Genomic DNA, 14,427 nt, shown 5'->3' on the forward strand with positions numbered 1-14,427 from the left:
CTGGCAGTTCCCTACAGAGTGCCCTTAACCCAAGAATGCCTCAGTATACCAGCTGTTTACCCCCCCTTTCCTCATGTTCCTGAATTCAATCAGCTGCAGCTTGATCACTTCTGGCCAAAGAAAAAAGGTCTGCCAGAGCTAACCACAGGTTCTCCACAAAGATGATATCCTACTGTTGGGGATGAACACCCACCTCAAAGACAAAATCAGTTGTCTAATCATCCTATTAACCCAGTGCCGAGACCCATCTATCCTACTGGGGTGCATAGCATCCTGCCAGACCCTATGCTCAAGCAAGTCAGCCCACATGATAAATAACTCAGGAAATATCTGTTAAAAGAGTGTGGTTACTTAAGGATTTTTTTAAAAAATAAGAGCTTCCATACACCTTCCTATATGTAAAGAGCAAAGGGGCCAGGGGCTATCCTTTAAGATAGCCAAAGGAAAAACCCACAATGCAGATCTGTGTGTGCAATCAGGCATGTATGTTTATAGCCAATGGGGCTTCAGGTGAACATTTGCATGATGATGCTCTGCTCCTCATTAAATTGATGAGACCTGTCTGTTGATGTGCACATGTTTATCCAGGGCAACTGGAGCTACAACTGAGGCAACAAGTTGCAAGTACATACAGAGGACACAAAATTTATGTATTTTTGTTTCCTTGCAATAATGCAGTTATTTGAAACCCTACCCCACCCCATCCCCATTATTTAAAACCAACAGAAAACACAAGCCTTAGCAGAGCTTTATGCCGTGTAATGTTATAAATCAATACAATTCTCAGAACAAAATAATTTATCTGCCACAACTATTTTATTTTTCCAACTTCAAAGAGGTTGTGAAACAACAAGTGGGAGACTTTCCCAAAGGCACATGTGGAATAACAAGCAGACATTCCCAAAGGCACATGTATCCAACATTTTACCAGAAATTATGCCCTATGGGTTGTAATAAACACTGCTTACAGAAGAGAAAGAGAAATCATGTTTGTATGGCTGGCCAGTTCATCAAAATTACAGTCCTTCACATACATACAAAATGAGAAACAAAAACAACAGCCAGAAGTCTAGTTATTTGTCTTGCATGATAAGCCTTTTTATGAGAGATTAGGTATGAACTGTTATTCAGCAGCAGACAGAATTAAAACCCCTTTAAATGATAAGATTTTTTTTAAAAAAAATCCTTATTGTTTGTTATTTTTAACTAAACTAGCCCTATAATCCTGTGATCCCTGGGAGGGCGTCCCAGGGGCCTTAAGAAGCACAAGATCTTCCTGTCCAAGGGCAGAGAAAAAGGTCAACACCTAATTCCTCAACTGCAATTATCAACCTTAAAATCTTTTTGTGAAGACTATATGGTAAGAGCCTGCTGGATCAGGCCAATGGCCCATTTAGTCCAGCATCTTGTTCCCACAGTAGCCAACCAGTTGCCCATGGGAAACCTGCAAGCAGGACCAGAGTGCAAAGAGCACTCTCCCCTCCTGTGGTTTCCAGCAACTGGTATTTGAAAGCATACTGCCTCCCACCAATGGAGGCAGAGCATAGGTATCATGGCTAGCCTTTTCCTCCATAAATTTGTCTAATCCTCTCTTAAATCCATTCAATAGTAAAAAGGGGAAAAGCTACTTTCAGTTGTCACTAACCCAGCCATTCAAAAGCAACAAACATTTCTCCATTTCTATGTTTTCTCCTTTATACATACTAGCCAACATTTCACAGGCAAGAATAGGTATATGCCTGGAATGTTCCCATTGTTATATCAATGATAACTGCAAGTGCCTCACCTTCCACTGTTACACATCAGTGGAGGTTCTTCAGTGCCTGCTGTACACTGTGTTCTAACTTTCTATGTCAGCTTTCCCCAACCTAGTGTCTTCCAAATAATATCAGAGGAAGGGGCTGTAGCTCAGTGGTAGAGCATCTGCTTTTCATGCAGGAGGTCTCAAGTTCAATCCCCACCATCTCCAGGTAGGGCTGGGATGGACTCCTGCCTGAACCCCTGGAGAGCCACTGCCAGTCAGCATAGACAATGAGCTAGATGGACCAATGTTCTGACTCAGTATAAGGCAGCTTCCCATGTTCCTGTTTATATTACAACTCCCATCATTCCTGACACTGGACATGCAGAATAGAAATTGTAGTCTTTAACATCTGGGAGACACCAGGTTGAAGAAAGCATTAGCCTGTCTGATTTAAAAGGCAACAGAGTAATGGCTCTTTTGGTTAAAGATACCTTTGAAAGGCATAATTGTAATGCAGTAATATCAGCAGTTCAAAATATATCTCAGCAGTCACAGCATGTGAAAAGTGGCAGGCTCAGCACTGTATGGCACCTTAATCTCCATTCAGACAGATACATTTATTTCTATGTGCACTAGAGAAAAGATGCTTCCACCCAATCTGATTTAACTTCTACATACCCTGTACAGGGAGCTGATCCCTGAAGGATGAAAACGCACACTGTCATCATTTTAATAATGTACCCCTTCCCCAAAAAAGCAGAAACAGGAACTTAATAGAGACAATAAGCATCAGGAAACAAAAACGGTAGAGTTCAAACAAGTTAATAATGCCCATTCTTCTAGTATCATGTCCTTTGCAAAACTACTTCTGTCCAATCAGAATAAGTCTTTCCTCACATCCTCTACTTTATAATAGTTTGCAAAGTACATTCTTCTATCTTCTGGGATGCTTACAGACAAAATAATGGTAGTAACAAGGTACATGCTATAGCGTTCCTTATATTCTGTGTTACTAAATACTATATGACATACTGAATGGGATCAATATTTTAAAAGAAAGCAGTTAAAAGGTCAGCTGGAATGGGTACTAGATTTAGCAATGATTACAACAAGTACAGCATACAAACAGGAATTTGCCTTTAAACAAAAAGAAAATTCAGATGGCTTAAAGTGTACATAGACTCCTTCCCAGAATGACAACTCATCCAAAAGTCAATAAACTTTGCTTATTACTATGTCCCATCCCTTTGTGTTTGCTTCCTTTCTTTGGAAGTTAGAGCTATAGTCTCAGTCTCTCTCCCCCCCTCTCTCTGAGTTTAAAAACTATTTGCCCAAAATTATCCAAGTCAGAAAATGATACCCAACATTAATCTCATCTCCTAAAAATTCTCGCTAGAAAATTTGGTCACCAGAAAGTAAAAAAGTTACCAAGTGTGAGGAAACACTTATAAATTCAAATAAATAATAAATAATCTTGCAAGTCTGTGAATCAGGTTGTAACATGTGAAAGCTGTGAACAAGTAGCAAATGTTTAGAATACAACACTTCTTGTCACTTTTTATTGTCCTCTTCAGAAAAAGGGATGCAATTGGCATCATGCAAAACATAGAGCAGGCCACAGGATAATAAATAGGTATCGTCTATCATTCAAGATAAGAAACAGTCCTCCCATTAAGTATCAAATGGTGAGGCTACCCCTTTGGCTTCTGATCAATCATGCTCTCAAACTGGAGCCCCTTTGTATTTCCACGCTGTGGGATTTGGTATTAGTAATATGTTCCTGTGTCAAAAAGTCTAGTTACCCATAGTATGAATCTACTATGAATATAAAAATGTTTGACTAGCCTGTTCCAGGGCAGATAAAGTATTTTGGCAATTTGTTTTTGGCGCCAGTCAGTGTCACACTGCATGTCTGTCGGTATTTAAAAGTATTTATACTCTACCCAATAATGAAGTTCTTAGGGCAGCTCACAACAAAAATAAAAACTAATCAAAATACAAACAATAAAACAGGTCAACAGTAAAACGTATGAAAGCAGCATAGAACATGTAGCAAAGACAGAAGCCTGTATTGGGTGGCACTGGGAAGGTTACAGGACATGTTATCTACTACAGACAACAGAAATTTTGTACTTATAATTTCTGCTCTTCTCAGGGGAAGGAGATCAGTTGGCATGGGGAAAGGCCCCTCCTCCAGGGCTGGAACTGCAGTCTTTGTGTCACTTCCAGAGGAGGAAGAGGATCCTCCCCTGCAACCTCCAGACCACAGAAGGAAGTAGGAGGGATCAAATCCCCCCCCCAAAAAAGATAAGGAAAAACCACAGAGTGGACAAACTTAATCCAGACACCTGGGGTGGAAGTACAACATAACTTTGTTGATAGCTAAAAGGATGATCAGATGAATCAGTCCCCAGGAGAGGGAGGAATACTGGAAAACTAGCCATAGAAACACAGGAAGCTGCCTTACACTGAGAGACCATTGGCCCATCTAGCTCAGCACTGACTGGCAGCAGGTCTCCAGAATTTCAGGTAGAAATCTCTCCCAGCCCTACCTGAAGATGCTGGGAGTTGAACTTGGGACATGCAAGGCAGATGCTCTACCACTGAGCCACAGCCCTTCTTCAGATTTCTTCTACAGGCATTTACAAGTCAGAGACACGCTATTTCTTGGTGGTGAGAATCACCCAGGTGAAGAAAGGTCCCTGATGAAAGAATGGTGCTATTATTATTATTATTAGTGTTAGTGTTGACAAAGCCATGTCATTAGAGTGTCAAGATGTTCAGGGCCATATCATGGCAACACCAGCACTGAGTGGAGGACCAGGCTAGGAAATTGTTGCAATATGGATATATATAGGGTGACCAGGATTTTGGTGGAGATGCTGGGAGTGGAAAAAGGCTATAATAGAAGGGATGAGAATTGGAATTCTTCCCCACAGCTGAAATGAAGGAACTACCCCCTATCTGAGACAAGCCAAGATAGAGTTCAAGGTGTCCATACAGAATTTGTATGCAAATGATGGCTGATTCATTTGAGGCCAGTAGGGAATTGGCAACCCTATTCCTTTTTGTGACAGTGAGGAAAAAAACCAAATAGCTCTCAACTTCAATCACAGGGAGGTACTGATTTGATAGTCTTTTACAGAAGTTGTTGAATTCCTGTAATCTTCCAATGCTTGGGAGGTTGCTGGATACTGAGACAGGGAAGAACTTGTCCCTACAAAGCTTATGAAATGCAAGAGAATACCCCTTATTCACCATCTCCAGAACCCACCAATCAATCATGGAGTCCCTCCAAACCTCTTGGAATTTAAGGAGCTGCCCCTGTACTAGGGACATGAGGGGTAGTCATGTAAAACTGGACTTCCTGTTTGTCCAGTGAGATTAAAAGTTGGACATCGGCTTGGGCTGTTGGTGCCACCTGGACATGGAGCCACCAGAAGGTTGTTTGGAGGGACAGGCAGTTTTGGAAGGATGAAAGAAACAAGGCTCTTTGGGAGTCTTCTATTCCTTTTTTATGTGGATCAGACACACTTCTCTTCTTGTCTGTGCACCAGATTTGGCCAAAACCCAAACTGAATTGGGACGATCCAGGGCTCGTCCAAGTTAGAGGAGAAAGGCCCATACTGTCACTGGTTGGGTGGGGCTGCCGGAAGCATGCCAAGACTGTCAGGGAGCAGAACATCGGGCATGAAGAAGAAGGGGGGGTTGTGCACACCTCTAGTTTCTGCCAGGGTAGTTTCTAAGAAATCCCCGAAGTGGTGCCTCTCTGAGAAAGGGAAACTAACTGAACTTGGCCTTTGCATTGACCTGCCTCCAACTGCATACAGTAGGGCCCCGCTTATACGGCGGGTTCCGTTCCGGACCCCCGCCGTAAAGCGGAAATCACCGTAAAGTGGAACCCCACTGACTTTAATGGGGCGCGTCACACGAAAATGATATGGAAATGCCGCAAAAGGGGCAAAAGCGGCTTTAAAAGAGGGGAGGAAAGCTGGAACGCCGGTAAGTGGAGCACCGATAAGCGGGGCCCTACTGTACTCAGAGGCTACCACATTGGAGGCCAAGGATCTGGCTTAAAGTGAAAATCTAATAAGGCATCCCTAGGAATGCTATGGAAATAACAACTCTGCATATGGCATCCTTGGTTTCCTTGTTGAAAGCGTTGTTAGATCTTGTCAGAGAAGTTGACTGCTGCTTGAGCAACTGCAAACCCCCTAACAGACAGAAGAAACTTTGAAGCCTCTGTTTAGCATAGCTTCTGCTGATCAGTGTCCCATGTTCTGAGTCACTCAGTGGTGGTGAGTAAAGTACATTTCAGATCTGACCTGGCTCCACCACCACCCAGGCTAGCCATTGGCACCTGTTGGGCAGGAAGGAATATAAAAGACTTCTTTTCCAGCTGAGCCTTGCTTGAACAACAAGGCCTACCTAAGCTCTAGCATGTATTGCATAGCTGGTCTTTGGTCCTGATTCATGGCTTGTTCTCCAGTTCTGCTGTCTGGTTCATTCTTTGAGCTTGCTTGCTTCTGATTCATGACTTATTCTCTAGTTCTGCCTTTGGGTTGCTGTCTGATCCTGGTTGGTTTTTGGTCCTGACTTTTAGCTTCTTCTCTAACTCTTTCTCCTGGTTGCTCTCAGATCCTTATTGCCATTTGTACCTAGCTCCCAGTTCTTGACGCCTCCAGCATCCCAGGAAGTGCTGCTGGGATAGAAACCTATCTTCAAAGAGCCCCACACCACTGCAAGCCACCTTGTTAAGTTCAGAAGGTAACTGCAACTCCCCTGCCAACCCCATAGGTTCCAGGTTCACTCTTCAGCATCATCAGGGAAGGGCTTCCACCTAAAATCCCACAGAGCTGCTGCCAGTCAGTGAGGCACACTAGTGAGGTAGACAGCTCAATGGTTGACTTGAGCAGCTTCCTATGTTACTAACTACTCATATTCAATGATACAGCCCTGATTAATCTTTAAACCAGGCCTACGCAACATAATGTCACTTTACAATTCCAAGTACTCATTGTTCCCAGCTCTTTCCTATTTCATTATGGGATATTAAGCTCCCCCAAATGAGCGTAGGGATCAGAGGAGTTCTGTGTGACTCACTATGTCTGCATTGCTCCTCTTCTCTCCAGATTCAGAATGGCTATTCGGCATGTGAATTGCTGGGAGAGAGTGATAGCATTGTGTTCTGTTGTACCAAACTCTGCAAGCAGGAGTACAGATAAAGCTGGTAGGAAGGCAGATAAAGAAACAGAGCATAAAGATATTTAAGTGCAGACTGGAAACTTACAAGAAGCAGATAAGACCAGTGGCTGAAGAAAGAGAGTAGCTGAGAAGGGAGGGAGCCACAGAACTGTGGTGCAGAGAAAAGGAGAGAGAAAACAGAATGCGTGGCATCAGATGCAGAAAGAGAAGAGAGAAAATACTGTGGAGAGAAAAAGCAATGTTCAATGAAATCACTCCTCACCAGTGGCTAGGACCCTCCCGCATCTGCTGAGCATTGCTGGGCTTCCATCAAAAGCCCTGCTACATGTATTAATCTGCCTCTCCTGTCATCCCCTGTTTTCCAGGGAAGGAAGGCACTTTTTCTTCTGCAAGTTGGGCTTTTTGCAAAATGCATTAGGGCCACTTCATGGCTTCTTCCTGCAAGGTCAAGAAGGAAGATAACCCACATCCCCCTTCTTCAGTGTGGAGGTCAGAAGGGACAGTCTCTTTCCCTTTAATTCAGTTTTATTCAGAAAGCAGCAGCAGCTAGGTGCTGGTGACACCTTCTCCAAATGCTGAACTCACAGGAGAAAACCCACCAGTCTTACCTTCCACAAAAACTGGGGAAGAAAGAAGAGGTGGCTTTTTTCCTGGAGATTGGACTTGTGCAATACCGTGCTGCCGCCTCTTCCTTCCACTGGGCTTTTGTTTAGCAGCAGCAGGACAAATTGCTGGTACTTTTTTTTCCCTATAGCCAGTTTTGCAACAAAAAGGCACTACCTCAACTCTCCCTCCCCTCCATGTAGTATCCCTTCCTGTGTGGATTTTGCAGAGGCAGTAGCCATGAGATGCTGCTTGCACCTTTTACAAAAATCCAGCACAAAGGCAAGTACCCACCTTCCTTGAATCTGCACATGGCATCTATCAGGACTCAGGGAAGTCAATGGCAACACAAGTCAAGAGTTTGGCTAGTAAGGCAAGTCAAGATCTATTGGCTACTGAGAAAAGGGGAATGTTAATTGGAGGGGGTTCAGATATACCTGTGATGGTTTCACAAAGAAAAGAGATTTACCAGAGAAGGAACTAAAAAGAAAACACTACATTTAAAATGTAACAACCCCCCTTTTACTATTAATATAGCAGTGTAGCCCACTTGAGTAACTAAAAATATAAAAGTAGTCCTCAAAGCAATTGCAACTATGTATCCTAATATTTGCCAATAGTATCACATGCGTTTGTGGTAGTCATCTAGATACTTGCACACGCAGGCCTCCTGCTGGAAGATAATATAGACTAACTTGAAATGGGCCAAACAGGAGTACAAAATGGAAGGTTGAAAGAAATAAAGGATTCTTTTGGAAACTATGAAGGAATAAACATCTGCTATTTCCAGATCATCTGGATAGTTGTAGTTAGGATGGTTAAAACAAGTCAAAGAACAGTCATGACATTTGTTGACCTAAGGAACTTACCAAAACTAGGGAGGTACAGATTAGGGTAAGCAATTTTTAAACCTAGTTGGTCAGAGTTTTCAGTCTTGACAGCTGGTTGTAGTTACTGGCCATAAAACTGAATGGAGTTCCTGATAAACACCTCCTGTTTGGGTTAGATTTTCTCCCTTACGCAACCAAGCCAGCAGCAGAAGTTTGTTACTTTGATTAGGAGGAATCTATTTACATTTCTATTACCATTTATAGTGATCTTACAGAGCAACACAAACCTCTGGCTGGCAATGGTGGGGCTTGATGGAGCAATGTAGCCATAACTGTATCCACAGCTGTGTCACTGGCACCGGCCAAAGCAGGAGGATCAGGAAGAAAAATACCTCTCTGTGTGTCCCCTCCCCTTGGCTGGCACAAACAAGAGGCCCACACTGGGTTCATTGCTGTCATGTGATGGCAGCAGGGCTAGCTCAGGATCCAGTGTATGCTGTGCCAGACCAACCCTGAAACACTCCATTTTAGGAGTTTCCGCTACCTACCACCAGCAAGGATACCACTAGTTGTAGCTTCCACCCTATCTACCATTGGTTTAGGTGCAGTGGGCACACTTCTTGCTGGCAATGCTCATCTGCCAGTGCCAGTTCTCTAACTGGCAGAGCTAGACAGAAGGACACCTCCACCTCACCCAAACATCCTCTGGCATGCTGGATCAGGAGTTTGGATTGCTCTACCCATCCTTTTCCCCTCTCTAATGCACGACTGAACAAGTGTTGAAATGTAACAGGGATACTCACATCATTTAGATGTGGTTTACATAATTTTGCCATGTAAACTAATGTGAAATTATTATATTTCATAATTTGTGTCATATTAAAATTTACTCCTGATATCTGTTTATTATCTAGGTACCAGAAACAAAAGAAGTCTCTAGCCCAGAATGGAGGAATAAAATATTATTTCACCACAAATGCTATTTGTGCCAGCCATACCAGACACTTCTCTCTTCTTTAGTTGGCATACAAAGAGCACAATCAGAGCTTTCTAAAACTGTTCTCAGAGGCACTCCAAAAATTCCTGTGGTTCCTAATAGATTATATTCCCTCATTTGATATCTATAAAAATTATACAATTTTGCAGTCGTCATATGTACATTTAAATTAAACTGATGTCCAAGAAAGCAGTAGGAGAAGCAGACACAATATTTTCAATAGTGACTATTTAATCATTTTCATGAAGGACTTCAGAATCTTAATTTTCAGAACATGGGAACTAGTATTTTAGAAAGACTTGAGTGACATACATAATTCATAGGGTGATTTCTTTTTTATTTTAGAACACTCAGGACATTAATACTATATATAGGCAAACATTATATGCATAGAATTCCGCCCTCGGCATCTGTGAAGTCCTGCAACTTAAGCAATCCAAAGCATGATGCAAGTGCACATCTAGCCACAAGACATGTTTGCAGTCATAATAAAGTGTAATGGCTCCCATGCGAAAGTTGCATATACCTTGGGTCTCAAGATTTGTGGAATTTCATAATCCATAACTAATCTTTTATTTTTATAACAGTCCCATATTTTGCTGGACATGCATCTACTTCCAAGATAAAAGTGGCATCTTAAGAAGTTCAGAATAAGAAGCAGATCTTTACGTAATTTTACAGTTTCTTTGGCAAAACCCAAAGAAACTGTAAAGATTCCATAAACCCATATTTGCATAATTTGATTCATAGATTACACCAAACTGCCTGCCCAGATTCTACACACTAGCCTCAACATGTCTGTCTGCAATGCCAGCATAACTCAATTTTATGACGTTAAATTGTCATAATTGTTGGCATACAGTATCATGCACTGCAAGTCTTGGAATTCCATCATATTTCTTGAAGAAGCAAGAAGTATAACCAGCAGTAATTTTAAAAAATGTGTTCAAAAACTCTAATTTTTCTTAGAATTTGTCCAGATGGTTTTATTTGGGGGACTCTGGGGAGGACACTGTTTCAGCACTCCAAATCATCATATTCCAAAGTGGCAGGAACCTTCTGTTCCACAGAGGAACCAGTGTCAGTCTGAATAGCTGGTTTCGTGCAGTTGCCATGAGGGATACCTTGGTGGAAAATCTAAGAAACCACTCTCTCAGTTTTTTGGGCATCCTCATTTTGCTTCTAAACTGATAGATATTTAGCTATCTAATTGCACAGTTCATATTTTACCCCCTAAATACAACAAACCCAATCCCTCCTTTTTTTTTTTACTTATCTACAATTAAAACAGATCTAAAGCTAATGCAGCAGTGCTGATTTTTAGATGCTAAAAATATGATCTTATATTTCAAGGATCTTCATTATTTCCAAAATTCATGTACAAAAAGGAAAGCCACAGCAAAAAGTGTGTATTTTGGAGAAAATACAGCAAAATATGTGTTTATTGTTTTATCTCTTCTTGTTTGCTGACCTGGGCTGCTTTGAGAGGAAGAGCAGGATATAAATGTAATAATAAATAAATAAATAACTCAATTATATCTCTCTATCTACTTGATGACTTACCTTTATCACATGATGCTTTTTATGCAGAGTAGGTATCTTAAACATTTGGCACCAATATGTTGTGTCTTTGTCTGGTATAGGCACCTGTCTTAGTAAAAGGAAAAGAAAAGGCAACTATAATATTCCCTGTACGTGCAGCTAACAGTTATATCTATCTTACTCCAATATACAATAAAAGGAAAACCCAAAGAAACTTACGTCTTGGTTTGTCAAGTCAAAATACGGCAAGGAGGGAGCGATAATAGCAGTTTTCTCGGGGTTCAATAAACGAAGACTCTTTGTTCCTCGATTTGAACCATGATAATTCTGAACTCCGTCTCTAAAGTCTCTGTCATGGTATGCCCATATCACCCTCACTGTGCTTTCCTGGGGGGGGAAAACTTTGCTCATTAGATATGCAGGAAGAAATCTCAGCCTATCATCACAACTTACCAGAAGCAATTCTCCATCTATAACAGCCTTCCCCAGCTGGAACTGTTCAGATGTTTTAGACTACAGCTCCCCTCAGCCCCAGCCAGCTGGCTAGGATTGTTAGGAGTTATAGTCCAAAACATCTGAAGGGCACCAGATTGTGGATGGCTGGTCTACAATATCAACCTGTGTTTCTAAAGGGTCGTTATTAGTCTCAGATCCTGACCTGGGGTTCTTTGAGTGATGTTTACAGGTTTCAAGTAGCATGACTGTAGAAACATCTACATTTAGTAGATGAGCCGTGATAGATTTATGGTCACAGAGGCTCTCTGCTGAATCATATTCTGTGGGCTAAAACCACTCCAACTCATATGCCAGACTCCTATATTCTCCACTTGGATTACTATGCTGATCATACACAGCTCTATATCTCTTTTTTCAACTGACACCAAAGTGGCTGTGGAAATCCTGAACCACTACCTGAATTCAGTAGTGGTCTAACAAGGTGAGAGTAAATCTTGATGAAACATAGTTTTGTCAGTCAGCAGACATTCTGATATGGGATTGGGAGTACTGCCTGCTCCGGATGGGAATGCACTTGGTCTGAGGGATCAGATGTGCAGCTTGAGGATGCTCCTGGATCTAGAACCAGCATTGCATTGTTGATCACAATGTGAAAATGAGACAACAGAGTGATGTGGCTTCAAAAAAGGCAAATGCTATTTCAGGCTGCATTAACAGAAGTATTAGTTTTGTTTGACATTGGTTAGGTCTCATCTAGAGTACTATATCCAGTTCTGGACACTGCAGACAAACTGTAGCAGGTTCAGAGGAGGGCAACAAGAATGATCAGGTGACTGGAAACAAAGCCCTATGAGGAGAGACTGAAAGAATTGGGCATGTTTAGCCTGGAGAAGACAAGACTGAGGGAAGATATGATAGCACTCTTCAAGTACTTGAAAGGTTGTCACACACAGGAAGGCCAGGATCTCTTCTCAATCATCCCTGAGTGCAGGACATGGAATAATGGGCTCAAGTTACAGGGAGCCAGATTTCGGCTGGAAAATAAGGAAAAAAAACTTCCTAATTCTTACAGCACTACAACAATGGAACCAATTATGAGGGGGGCGCTCTCCAACAAGGGAGGCATTCAAGAGGCAGCTAAGTGTCAGGTTTGCTTTAACTAAGTTTTCTGCATTGAGCAGGGGATTGAACTTGATGGCCTTATAGGCCCCTTCCAACACTACTATTCTATGATTCTATGCTCCTGGATGTTTAGGTATCAGCTGTGCCAAGAGTTTCTTTGTTTGGTGCACTTTTCTGGAGAAGATGGCACTGTAGAGCTGCCACAGAAGAATGACCAGAAACTGCAGCTGATGCAAAATGCTGCAACCACATTGCTTTCTGGTATGCACCTTGTAGACCAAATTACACCAACCTTGCATCAGTTGCTTTGGTTCCAGGTGGTTTGCAGTCCAAACCCAAGGTGCTGGTTCTTAGCCAGAAAGCTCTACATAGATTGAAACCAGGGTATCTGAAAGACAACCTCATTCCATATGAACCTGCCTGCAGTAAACTATCTTCTAAGGTTCTGTTTTATGTCTCTTCACTGAAAGAGTTGATTGGTAATTAGGACGGCCCTTTTATTGCTCACTTCTGGCAGGTGGTAAAGGTATTTCTGTTTTGCTCAGCATTTGATGGTTCTTTAATAAGGAGTTGATAGCTGGACTTCCGGGAAGGGTTGCTTTGCCTGTGCTGCCTCTGAGCCGAGCTCTTGTCTCAGAAGAAGCTTTTTCAGCTATAAAATCAGTCACAACGCTCTTTTTGACTGATAAAGATTTTCTCCCGGGCAGGGAGAAACGTAAGAGATTAACCACAAAGCCTGTTTTTGTGGGGAGGACTGGATTTCATTTATTTATGAGAGAAGGTTCAAACTGCAATGCCGGATGGACTTTCATCAAGCTCTAGCTGATTACAGCGACACGTTTATCTTTTCTTTAAAGAATAACGGACTTTAACAGGCAGATAAGCATCCTTCTTTCTTTTTTCTTTTTTCACTTGATTTAAATTGGTGCCACAAAAAAAAGAGATTTGTCAATGAATCAGCTGTGAAGAACTTTTTAGGTGAGTTATGGCTTTTCTCTTTCACTAATGAAATTAAGGAGGAAAGAAATCGAAAAAGCTTATCTTTGTTTATCGCAAAAAGCTGTCCTGGAGGTGCATTCTAAAGATACCAACGGAAGAGGGATTTCTATTTCGAGGAGGGGGGAAAAATTTTTTTTAATTTTATTTTGGTCTATTTCACTTTGACGAATCTGCTTGTTCACGAAGCCACTAATTGTTTTGATGTTGGGAACTAAGTTTGTTTTGTATTCCTGAACACATAGAGATAAGGCAGGCTGTATTGTCTACACTGATATAAGCAAGTCTGGAATATTAACCCAATTGTGGCTGAAATAATTTTTGTTTCTGTGGTTTTAAGAATGGCAGCCAGGAAAGTGATTGAGACCATGGAAGAAATTATGTTTCAGAAAATAATGGATGAGATTGAGATAACGAAACAAACCCTGAGACAGGGTAGACAGGAGATGAAAATTGAATTTAATAAAATGACGCAGGAGCTTAAAAAAATAGTGGATTCTGTGAGAGAGGAGTTTGATGGGATAGGGAAGCTACAAGCCCTGGAGATTGGAACTAATGTGAAATTGGAAAAAGATTTGGAGTTTATGGATGATAGAAATAAAGTTTACTGTTTGGAATTCAACGTTGTCTCTGAAGAAATTAATGAAGATTTTGGTGGTAAAGTTATCACTGTCTTGGATAATTTTCTGGACTGGAATGATGTGATGGAGCTTGACATAGAAAAAATCTATGGAGTTGGCTACAGATATGTGACAGTGGAGAAACTCTTAAGAGATGAGCCAGTGCATTTTGTAAAAAAGAATAGAGATATGACTTTGCAGCAATATTTCAGCAACATATTCAGAATTCTTGAGTGGAATGATGTGATGGGGCTTGACATAGAAAAAAATTATGGAATTAACTACAAATATGTGATAGAGCAGAGATGCACC

The 14,427-nt window shown here is 41.5% G+C and overlaps 1 protein-coding gene across 3 annotated transcripts in view; it reads right to left on the minus strand.

Annotated features, from left to right (window-relative positions):
* Positions 1-14,427, minus strand: part of MOXD1 (monooxygenase DBH like 1) — a 75,802-nt gene that overhangs the window by 44,253 nt on the left and 17,122 nt on the right. For all 3 annotated transcript variants that reach the window (XM_061626328.1, XM_061626329.1, XM_061626327.1), the window contains exons 3-4: positions 11,141-11,308; positions 10,943-11,026 (exon numbers count right to left, since the gene is read on the minus strand). In XM_061626328.1, coding sequence (XP_061482312.1) covers positions 10,943-11,026; positions 11,141-11,308 — 252 coding nt within the window. The remainder of the gene's footprint in view (positions 1-10,942; positions 11,027-11,140; positions 11,309-14,427) is intronic.

The sequence above is a fragment of the Rhineura floridana genome, chromosome 4 (assembly GCF_030035675.1).
Source record: "Rhineura floridana isolate rRhiFlo1 chromosome 4, rRhiFlo1.hap2, whole genome shotgun sequence".
Taxonomy (NCBI): Eukaryota; Metazoa; Chordata; class Lepidosauria; order Squamata; family Rhineuridae; genus Rhineura; species Rhineura floridana.